A 12,598-nucleotide genomic window follows, 5' to 3' on the forward strand; every position below is an offset into this window, starting at 1 on the left:
CGATGGTGAACTTTATACCTCTGATCACAGCTGCGCATTCACGCTGTCATCAAAAGCGGTGTTTGCCACGCTCTCATGAACATGACAGCACGACAGCTGAACCTAAACAGTAACACGGATTTCCTGCTGAAGTCCATGTTTGGTGTCTGTGTCCGAACAGTAGGTGTTTGGTACAGACGCTGAATTCTACTGTTCGGGTTCACCCATTTCTAATCACTTATCAATCAACAGAGCTTGATAAGAGAGGTAGTGCTGAAATCTGTGTTTTATCCCCTACATCAGCTTACATAGCAAAAACCTGCTGACACATTCCCTTTAATAGCCTATTTTACAGGCAGACCACATTTCCCATGGGCAGACAGTCAGTAATTAATTGGCCATTCTATGTGCATACACAACTGTTCTCGGCAGCACCAGCCCTGTTTGCACAAGATGATTTTCTGAGAACGATAATTTTTTTGATCAAGCTAAAAGATGCTTGCAACCAATGAACGACCGCTTTGGTTGTTCAAAGGGGTTTTCGGTAAACTGTGTACAATGCAATTACAGTCACTGCTCATAACACTGAGAATTGGGGGCTACAAGGACCCTCTGGCACGGACTGCTAGGGGGGCTCCTCCCTGATGCACTGTACAGCTGTCGTTCTGTGTCGGCACGTGCTTACAGCCGCTGCGCTCAGTGCTGTGACCGGTGATATAGATTGCTGTGGGCAAACCTGCATGAATGAAAGGTGGTGGCTCCTGGAAGAAAGAAAGTTTATTTTTTCCCTAGTACAATGGCCAGGCACCTTTATAACAGCATTAACCTCCAGCTTAACCCTATAGCTGCAGGGTAACAGCATTAGGGTATGTTCACACGTTACATTTTTGCAGCTTTTTTTTATGAGTCTTTTTATGCAAATTAAAAGCTGCTTTTTACAGTACCAGTAAAAGCTATAAGATTTCACAAATCTCCTGCACACGACTGTTTGTTTTCCTGACGGAATTGGAAATTTGCTGCTTTTCTCAGAACTGCAGCATGTCACTTCTTTTAGGCTTTGGAAGCATTTTCTTCACCATAGAAAGAAACAAGAAATGGCAAACACACACAGCCATGTGTTTTTGCTGCTTTTTTGGTGAATGAAATTAAATGTATTAAACATGTACTGTACAGAAATGACGGATATTATCTGTACCAAAAATGGCGCAAAACTTTTTGCAACCAGCTTTTTTACTGGCAAAAGAACAGGTTTTGGCTGCAGACAAAAAGACATATGAAAAATGTGCCTTATTGGATCAGGCAGGTTCCCTTTAAAAACTCTCATTCATGATTATTTATCTAATTCTCTAATTCCATCTCGCCGGCTTGAGACTTCGAGCCCTATGTGGATGACGTAGAGACGTCATCCTCTTCCATCCAGGTAGAAGAGGTGGTGTTTGATGGGACCAGGGCAGCACTTATCGCAGTCTGGATTCGCCCATCAGACTGGATCATGCAATTTACTTGCTGCACGTGACATGTATAAAATAATTTTTTAGAGGCATGCAGGGGCACCTATGAAGATACAAATCATTTACATGATTTGGGCATGGTTTGTAAGGCAAAAACTGGTGACCGCTTCCCTTTAAACAGGATAGCCCTGCAGCTAGAGCAAGGCATTGTTAATTATGCCACCATATAACACTGCAGCTAGGGGGGCTTGTATTAGGGGCTCCTAATGCTGAGTGACTGCTTAGCATTGTCATCTGAACTTCTGCCTCTCCTTGGGCAACTCCTGCCATTGTTACAGATAGGAAGAGGCAGGTAAGTAGTTGTTGCACATTCCAGTGACTCTTCTAAGTTGTTTTTAGTTCCAGTCTAGACAGACAGAAGACTCTTGATGCATTATGTCCCCACTGAATACTCTGGAGCCTCTTGTATAGAAGAGAGGATGCTGAAGAGTCCGTGCCATGCACACACCTCAAGCTGCCCGTCGTCTGCTTCTGTAGGATGGAGCAGTCCCTCCCCTCAGAGGACCCAGAGGTTGTACAGGAGAAGAACATTGCAGGGAGGGAAGGCAGCTACTCAGCTGTCACTGCTCTTCACATAGGTTGTGCTAGAAGATCCATTGGCATTTTCAGACAAGAGGTTACAGGCTCCTCTATAGTGATTTTCTGCTCTTTGTGATAAGCAAGACTCTTCAAGAGAAGAAGAGTTAGCGAACTGAGCAATGCAGTGTAAAGACTATATTTCCCTCACTACCTGGATGCAACTTCTCAGCTAACCCACAGTTACAAGACTAAAGAGCAGTCATCATCACCTGTCTCCTACCAAGACACTCACTGAAGAAGAAGAACCTTGCTGAGGAGGACCACTTTCCTCTGAGCATCCTCAGCCTGCAGGATGATCACTGGGCAGCTCTCCAACAGCACCTTGCTCCAGAGTAATGGGAGTCAGGTAGTGCCAAGCATACTGCCAGAGACATCTGTGCCCCCAAACAGGGAAATGGCTTTTTTCATTATCAGGTGTGTGATTCCTTCCTTGTACCTGATCATCATCATGGTGGGACTTCTGGGCAATGTTACCTTGGTGAAGATCTTCATTACCAATAGTGCTATGAGAAGTGTTCCGAATATTTTCATCTCTAGTCTGGCTGCTGGGGACTTATTGCTGCTGGTGACCTGTGTGCCTGTGGACGCCTTCAGATTCTTCTTTGAGGAGTGGATGCTTGGAGAAGTGTGCTGCAAGCTTATCCCCTCCATCCAACTTACTTCTGTGGGAGTATCAGTGTTCACCCTCACTGCTCTCAGTGCAGACAGGTAAGCCTGCTCTGCTGGGCACATGGGTGCTCTGCTGGGAACTAAGCCTGCTCTGCTGGGCACATGGGTGCTCTGCTGGGCACATGGGTGCTCTGCTGGGAACTAAGCCTGCTCTGCTAGGCACATGGGTGCTCTGCTGGGAACTAAGCCTGCTCTGCTAGGCACATGGGTGCTCTGCTGGGCACATGGGTGCTCTGCTGGGAACTAAGCCTGCTCTGCTGGGCACATGGGTGCTCTGCTGGGAACTAAGCCTGCTCTGCTGGGCACATGGGTGCTCTGCTGGGAACTAAGCCTGCTCTGCTGGGCACATGGGTGCTCTGCTGGGCACATGGGTGCTCTGCTGGGAACTAAGCCTGCTCTGCTGGGCACATGGGTGCTCTGCTGGGAACTAATCCTGCTCTGCTGGGCACATGGGTGCTCTGCTGGGCATATGGGTGCTATGCTGGGTGCTGTGCTGGGCACATACAGTGTGGCACAGTATATATTTGTTATATTGTTTGTTGTGGAAATATCTCTTCCTTCCCTTTGTCAGGATTTATAATTGTGTGCAGAATTGCCAGAAATGGATGCCTGTTTTTAACCCTCATGTTTTGTGTTCATGTATATAAGTAGATTTCACAGCATATAGTAACATATTTTCTAATATTTATTTATTTTTTTACATTATTGAACCATGTCAAAATGTTTTTTTTTTTTATTCAGATTAGCTGAAACTTAAAACACTTTGATATAAAGATAAATCTGCCTGTAGTTCTTGTTGTTTAGCGCTGCTATGATTATTATTGTGGCTTTACAGTACATCTGTTGCTCCCATGATGACTTAGATACATTGAGCGATCTGCACCGGCAATCTGATAGGATGCATTCCTTTATGAGAATTGTAGCTAATTGCACCAAATTTATCAAAGGAGCACAATGGTGTGATACATTTTATGCAATTTCCTTGTGACACGTCTTGGTTGCAGCACATAAGCACCAATATTTTGTGCACAACAATTCTGTATGTCTTTGGTCATTTTTAAGATTCCGCTTAGACAGATTGCAAAGTGGTCTAATTAGGTGTGGGAAGCATTTCCTTTCAGACCAAGTGATTTTTAATTTTTGCACTTTCGTTTTTTCTACGATTCTTCCGAAAACTGAGTTGTAGTTTAGAATAACCCTATTCTTTTTACCATGTAATGTAATGAAGAACTGAAAAATAATTCGAAGTCCTGTGAAATGGTGAAAACAAATGAAATTCTACCCTTAGTTCTTGGATTTTCTTTTATGTTGGCACACCATGCTTCCACCTACTATGTTCGGAGCACCATACACTATTACCCAATGTGCACATGACATGCATGGAAGATGACGGGAAACTGGAAAAAGAAGTTGTATTTTGCTCACACTACATACCCACTTTGTTGGTGCAATTTGTGACAAAATATTGATGCTTAGTAAATCTTCATCATATACAGTTGTGTGAAAAGTATTTGCCCCTTCCTGATTTCCTATTCTTATTTGCATGTCTGTCACACTTGGGGTAAGGTTGGTCGGCTGGCCACTCTTGGGAAGTTTCACCACTGTTCCATGTTATTGCCATTTGTGGATAATGCCATCTTGATTGGGCCTAATTTTTTTCTTTTCTCTGCCAAAATGGCGCCAGCGGTGGTACCTGCACAGTAGCATGATACAGAAGATAATATGCATATTTTCGTTTTATTTATACATATAGTTATAAGATTTTTTTTTCAAACAAAATGGCGCCGGTGGGTGCGCTTATGCAGTAGCATTTATCGTGGTCTGATAGATGCTACTGCGCTGGCGCAACCGCCATTTTTCCAGAGAGCAAAAAGAAGTTAGGCTTCATCAAGATGGCGCCATCGGCTCCTGCACAGTAGCATCCATTAGAACGATGCTACTGCGCACGTGCCGCCGGCACCATCTTGACTGAGCCTAATTTTTTTTTCTCTGCTAAAATGGCATTGATGGCAGCATTTGTGCAATAGCATCTATTGCGTTCCAATAGATGAAACTGCGCAGGCGCTTCTGGTGGCATCTTGATGAAACCCAATTGTTTTTTCTCTGACAAAATGGCGCTGGTGGTGGCGCCTGTGCAGTAGCATCTATCGGAACGCAATAGATGCTACTGCACAGGCGGCGCCGCTGGCACCATTTTGCTTGAAGAAGAAAAAAAAATTCTTAAACAAATCTCACCTGCATGATGAGTATGATTTTTTTTTTCAAACCATATTTTATTCAGTATGTAAAATAGGGGGCAGGTCACTGATGGCTAAGTGACCTGTCATAAACCATAAGGATAAATATGTAAGCAGACCACCTCATAAAGGCCCCCCTGAAGCATGAGAATCTCGTTAACTGAAAACTAAAGATTAAACAACAACTGCAAGACGGATTCCATCAGCCAAAGTATCATTTTAATCAATATAACAGCGCCAACATAACAGTGTCTGTAGTTTGCTCAGCACAATCCTGCTGACAGGTTGTGACGACACAGCATTTCTTCTTAATTATGCCAGACGTAAATTCAGTTTGTCCAGCATCATAAACAGTTGTCTGAAGTATTGACTCTTCTTGTAGGATGAATATTTACCTCTAATATCAACTTCTACAGTTTATTGTAAGCTATCTTTGCAAAACAGTAATGCATGGTCATTGAACAATGATATTTGCTGATCTGTTGATTACTAATTGACTAATTGTACCGCGCCATGAAGTTTGTTGACTTGCAAACATTAAAGGATAAACTATAAATAAACAAACAATGTGAGTTAACCTCATTGACATTTTTCTCTTGACTACTGGATGCTGGCTTGAAGGCCAATTGTGAACTAGTTAAGGAGACTTTTTCCTCTGGTCCTAGAGACTCTACAGAATGTCATCTTAGAGGACCACGGCCCCAGATGGAAGCACACAGGACTGCTTCATTGACCATTACTGAGACCCCAGAGATGTCTTAAAGCAGGGGTGGGGATCCTCAGGCCCCAGGGCCATTTACAGCCCTCGATGACCTTTTATCAGGCCTCCGAGCTGATTCTCAGGGACCCCATTCTTGGGCAGGGAGCTGTTTTGATTGCCACCAGCTCATTAATTTCTTCTTGCTCTGTTAGCACACACATCCAGTGTTCACTACTGAACACTGAAGGGCATGCAATGAAAGATTACATCCCGAAACCAGTGCCAGAGTCAGGATGTACTTTGTGGGCAGAGTTTGTACGGCACCTGAAGGATGGTATAAATATCCAAATGGCCCTTGGCAGAAAAAAGGTTCCCCACCCCTGTCTTAAAGAATCCAGTTTAGGACAATCGGGTCACCTGGCCATATACCTCACTCGGTTAGCTTCCTAAGTGTGTCATTACCTCTTCTCTGTGTGGGCCTTCCAAAAGCAGGGAGCCACTAGTGGGGGTAATCGGCCCTGGAAGCAGCTCTAATCGCTGCGAGTCAGCTAAAGGGTGAGTCTCTGTAATGTGCATCATCTTGGGTATTTGCTGGGACTATTCTACATGCTATTGTGTGTTGGTGGGTCAATAAATTATTGGCACACCGTTTTACCCTCACCCTGTGTTGTTTGAGTAGTATTCTGCCCACAGGAAGAGAGCGCAGGCATTCAGTTGTATGAGCCCTGGTCCATGCAGTCTTTCTAAAGACAGCCGGGCCAGTGGAGGAAAGCACCCACTAACCCTGTGACCCCGGTTCACTTTAATAATAAATACTTTAATGTAAAAACTGCATTTTGTGTTTACTTGTCTAATATTTAAATTTGATCATCTGAAACATTTAAGTGTGACAAACACGCAAAAGAATAGAAAATCAGAAAGGGGCAAACACTTTTTCACGCAACTGTAGCTCCAAGGATGATGAACTTCTAGTAATGCAAAAGATATCCCAAAATAATGAAGTGAACTTGCCTTTCATTTGTACTTAAAAAACTTTGCTGAGTCTAGATTAAGCATGTTCGCTTGAAATTTCTTAATTATTAATCTAATACTGAAAAGACAGAGACTCATTAATATTTAAGGATGGAACTTACAAGATGTATCCATTAAGAGCCTGGGTTAAGCAGATTTGGAAGAATTTATGTTATGTGCAATTTATGTTACTTATTATATACCTTATCATATTAAGTCTTTTACGCTGTAGCCTGTGTAAGAGCTCAACAACGGGAAAAAATAATGCAAGTCTATAATGCCGTGTTCCTAAACGCACATAGAGCAACCAACAAATTAAAGCTTCACTTTGTACTGCTATAGTATGCAAATATGGAATATGTGACAATGGAATTGTATTGCTGCTCTAGAAAAAAGCTAAAATGAAGATACTTAGCACATGAATTGGCAAATTCATGTGTGCCCAACGGCCATCAACAAGGTGACCTTCTTTGCTCGGATCCTAACCTAATATGAAACCTCTCTTGGGCTTGTAGCCTACAAATTATATGGGTGGGTAGGAACAAGCTGTGATTAAAACCGCCATAGGCTGATGGATGGAGTGCTAGGTCAGTAGGCCTGTGTATGTACCTATCAAAGACTGTCACTTTCAAACAGAAAAACAGGTGTGACCAAGTGCAAGGTAAGAGTATCCACTTCCATATGTAACAAACAAATTAAAGCCGCACTCTGTAGCACTATAGTTTGCAAACATGGAATATATGAAATTAGAATTTCATTGCTGCTCTAGAGAAAAAAAGTTAAAATGAAGACACTGAGCCATAAATTGGCACCCAGAGCAACAACATCAAGACAGATATAAGACCATATTTTCCAGTTTGGACTATGCAGTTTGTATAACTTTATTATGTATGTCCCAATATAGATACAAACTGGCCTAAACAAATATGCTAACTTTTAGAGGATGGCAAACAAATCTGCCGGACCCCGGCCCAGAGGCCACATCAGTTTTCTGTGATAGCTGGACGGGAGCCCGGTGAAGCCTCCTACCTGCCGGCATCTTCGGGTCCTCTATCAGATAGCTGGCTTGGTGAAGCAATGTGCTCATGTCAGGCCACCACGATGATGATGCTCCAGGTTGGCTAATCCAAAGAGGATTGGGGCTTGTTAGAAAGTGGTTCAGGCTCAGAAAACTTGTCTGGATGCTGGACCATGGTCCTAACAATGAATAACTTTTAAAGTGGATGTCCACTATATCTTATAATGCCTCCATCGATTCAAACGTTGTAAATAATGGCGCTATTGCTGACTGCTCAATCCGCATCACGTGACCCCAGCCGCAGGCAACCTCCGCTGCTGATGTCATGTCAAGTTCCAGAATCCTTTGCATCACCCGGATGTGACCCAGTCGCAGGCAACCTCCCAATTGACTTGGCTGTGGGCGGAGTTTCACCACATGTCACAGCCCAGTATCCAGCGTGTGCTTGCGGACAATCAAAGCAGGGGAGAGAGGGAAAGCACGTGCTGGAAACTGGGCTGTGACGTGCTGTGAAACTCCACCCACAGCCCAGTCAATCAGGAGGGGTGATGCAAGGGATTCTGGAACTTGACGTGACATCAGCAGCCGCTGCAGCCGGGGTCACGTGATGCGGACTGAGTGGTCAGAAATAGCGCCACTCAGAAGCACATATGGTAGCAGTATGTATTTACAACACTTAAATCAATGGGAGTATTATACAATGTAGTAGACAACTCTGTAATGAATAGGTTTGCTCGTCCCATTGTGGTAAGGAGATACTCTGCTCACAAATAAGTTGTGTTAATGAATAAGATTGTTATTTAATAAAGGGGACGGGGCTTCTGAATACAAACAATATGTCTCACAGAGCATAAATGCAGCCTGTCCTGCATCCCGTTATTGGAGATAATGCCTGACATGGAGGATGAATGGCACCCTTGCAACCACAGTAATGGGACTGATTTGCTATGTCCTCTGAAGCTCTCCTATATAGTTTCCGATATTAGAACATGATTTCACCTATTTGCTTCATACATTAATCACACATCTTGTGTCTAATGCTCGTATTTGCAGGAAAGTGCCTTATTCATCAAGAACATTGTTTCTGTAGCGTTTTTGTATTGTGCTGCATTAAATTAATTGTTATATTTGTCACACAACTAGGAATTCTGGCTGACTATCAAATAAGCTCAGCTCACAACCAGGAGCAATTGTATGTTATTTATATGTTACTAAAGCAGATGGATGGATGGATGGGTAATAAGATAGATAGATAGATAGATAGATAGATAGATAGATAGATAGATAGATAGATAGATAGATGATTAAATAATATTTGGCAGCACTACCAAAAACAAACGGGCTCAGTAAAACCTGTTAAGATGATGTCCAATCCTCCAAAATAGAAAATCAGAAAAAAACAGGCAGCGCTCCAAAAATTAAAGTGAAAAAAAGTGGCTTTACTGATCCATTAGCAGCAACTTTTCAGCAGATTTCTCAGAAAGATAGATAGATATTAGATAGATAGATAGATAGATAGATAGATAGATAGATAGATAGATAGATATGGTATAGATATATAGATAGATAGATAGATAGATAGATAGATAGATAGATAGATAGATAGATAGATAGATATGGGATAGATAGATATGGGATAGATAGATAGATAGATAGATAGATAGATAGATAGATAGATAGATAGATAGATAGATAGATAGATATGGGATAGATAGATATGGGATAGATAGATAGATAGATAGATAGATAGATAGATAGATAGATATGGGATAGATAGATAGATAGATAGATAGATAGATAGATATGGGATAGATAGATAGATAGATAGATAGATAGATAGATAGATAGATAGATATGGGATGGATAGATAGATAGATAGATAGATAGATAGATATGGGATAGATAGATATGGGATAGATATGGGATAGATAGATATGGGATAGATAGATAGAGAGATAGATAGATAGATAGATAGATAGATAGATAGATATTAGGTAGATAGATAGATAGATAGATAGATAGATAGATAGATATGGGATAGACAGATAAATAGATAGATAGATATGGGATAGATAGATATGGGATAGATAGATAGATAGATAGATAGATATGGGATAGATAGATAGATATGGGATAGATAGATAGATAGATAGATAGATAGATAGATAGATAGATAGATATGGGATAGATAGATAAATAGATAGATAGATAGATAGATAGATATGGGATAGACAGATATGGGATAGATAGATAGATAGATAGATAGATAGATAGATAGATAGATATGGGATAGATAGATAGATAGATAGATAGATAGATAGATAGATAGATAGATAGATAGATTAGGTAGATAGATAGATATGGGATAGATAGATAGATAGATAGATAGATAGATAGATAGATAGATAGATAGATAGATAGATTAAGTAGATAGATAGATATGGGATAGATAGATAGATAGATAGATAGATAGATAGATAGATAGATAGATAGATAGATATTAGATAGATAATAAGGTAGATTATAAGATTGTTTATGGCACTTTATACAGTATTAATTGTAATAATATAATAACATTTCCACACCAGCAAGCCATAGAATAGACATGTTACACATTGCTATAGTAAAGCTTGGAGCTTTATCTAACTTGTGTAAATCTGTGCCCCAGGTGTTCTGTGTAGATATTGTCTAGTTATTATATGGCAATACACCTGTACTGGGAAGTTGGTATTATTGTGATATGGCATATTCGGAATCTTTGTCTCATTATCTAAGGTCTGCAAAAACCAATTACCCTGCTGGACCAAATAATATTGTATATAACATAGTGTGTCATAAACAATGTTTCTTCACATTTAACTCCATTGTAAATGTAGAGCTGAATTTTTAGAACAAGTCTACTGCACATCTTCACTTCCTATCCATGTGGAGTTTGCAAATCACCTACTATCAAATTCCGTCTTCCAAAATGATTTTCAACGTTCTTCTGTCCTCTGGCTCTAGCTTTTTGATTCTTGAAAACTGCAAGCCATAGGGAAAATCCCTGTACTTGGTTCCTTTTTGCTTCCTGAAGACCAGGAGAGTCCTGCAGGCATAAGTAGATCCTGGGGAGGTCTTAAAGAACGGTTTCCCTTATTGTATCTTGTTACAAAGAAGACAATAGAAAGTACGACTACAGGGAAAAGTAGTGGGATAGATCTAAGAATCGGAGGTCCTAGAGAAATGTCAGTGTGGTAATTTAAGTTTTGTTAGATCACAAAGTTTAGACAGCGTGGAGAAATGTTCACATTATTAATGGCCATTTTTACAAAAGTTATGTTCATGGAAATCTCTAAAAATCATTGCAGAATGCTTCCTAAGAGTGCAAAATATACAGTAGGAATAATGATAGCCTTAAAGGGGTTGTCCATTACCAGGCAAGCCCTTCTCAATCAGAATGCTTATGCTCACCCTCGGTGCCGGCGTTATTCCAGCAGTGCCGGTACTCGCGTTCCTGGGGCTCACGGGAGATTGTTATATCGCATGAGCCCTGCGCCCAGTCAGCACCGGCTTCACTGTCCCTACCTTCGGACATAAGTATATGCCATCTGTATAAGTAATCAGGAGGCATGCTGTTTGCAGAAGATTTTTTTTTATCCTCAGTATGTACAGGTATTCATTATGTAAACTAGGGGGCCGGTCAGTGAGGGATCACAAAACTAAAAAAAAAGATGTAACAACAACCACAAGATGAATTTCATCAACCAAGGTATCATCAGTATAACGGCACCAACTTGACACTGTCTGTAGGTTACTGTGCACAATCCTGCTGACAGGTTCCCTTTAACTGTCACATTGAGAAAGGCTATAGTCAATCTTTCCCAACTGGAAACAAATGTTGTCATACATCAAAAGGTAACATTTAATTATGCAGATAATAAAGATTGACTAAACTGAAGATTTACAGGGAATCTGTCAGCAGGTTTTTGTTATGTAATATGACAAGAGCGTGAGATAAGGACAGAGACCCTGATTCCAGCAATGTATCACTTAGTTTACTGGGTGACGCAATTGTGATACAATCACAGTTTTTTCTGAGGAGAGCTCAGTTTTTAAGCTGTGTATAACCCCGCCCACCTCACTGATTGGCAGCTTTCTGTATACACTGTATAATGATAGAAAGCTGCTGATCAGTGCTGAGAGCGCGGTTAGACTAACAAGCATGAGGCAGCTTGTCCTGTAGTGATAATATTCTGCTGAAAAATAGTGATTGTATTGAAACAACAACACACAGGCCAGTAAGTGACACATCCCTGGAATTAGGATCTGTTCCCCTACATAATGGTTCTCTCAGCTTAAATAGCAAAAACCTTGTGACAGATTCCCTTTAAGCTCCCATATACATTGAAATAACATCAACCCAACTCAACTGTATATCAATGGGTTTGTCCAACAGTTTAATGTGTTTGGGTCCCACCTCTTCCTCAATGGATGATGTCAGTGAAGATATGGACCTGGCAAGACAGGAGCGCTCATCAGTTCAAGTGCTCCTGTCTTTGGTGGAGCCAGATGAAAAATGTGCATTATTCAGCCAACAGCTATCTAAAGCACCGTATCTTTTGGACTATAAGACGCAAAATGTGGAGGAAAATGGGGGGTGCGTCTTATAGTCCAGATGTATGGGCTCTGGCTGTGGTGGGGAGGTGGGGGAGCGGTTTCAGTGGAGCATCAGTGGTCACAGGAGGCTGGAGCTGGCAGCTCCGGCTAGCTCCTGTGCTCGCTGCTAAAGAAAAATGAATATGCACTGCATTCCATGCCAATGGGTGTGGAGGGCAATACATATTCATTTTTCTGGCATCCCTGGTATAATTGGCCCCAACCTGTTCCTGGTATCCATGGCCCTATCAGGAAAGAT

General features: G+C 41.4%; 1 protein-coding gene across 1 annotated transcript in view; it reads left to right on the forward strand.

Moving 5' to 3' along the window:
* The first annotated feature begins 2,032 nt into the window (after positions 1-2,032).
* The window catches only part of NMBR (neuromedin B receptor), a 536,877-nt gene continuing 526,311 nt past the window's right edge, over positions 2,033-12,598 (forward strand). The window contains exon 1 of the mRNA XM_077292811.1: positions 2,033-2,777. Coding sequence (XP_077148926.1) covers positions 2,362-2,777 — 416 coding nt within the window. The 5' untranslated portion in view covers positions 2,033-2,361. The remainder of the gene's footprint in view (positions 2,778-12,598) is intronic.

Source organism: Ranitomeya variabilis, chromosome 2 (assembly GCF_051348905.1).
Source record: "Ranitomeya variabilis isolate aRanVar5 chromosome 2, aRanVar5.hap1, whole genome shotgun sequence".
Taxonomy (NCBI): Eukaryota; Metazoa; Chordata; class Amphibia; order Anura; family Dendrobatidae; genus Ranitomeya; species Ranitomeya variabilis.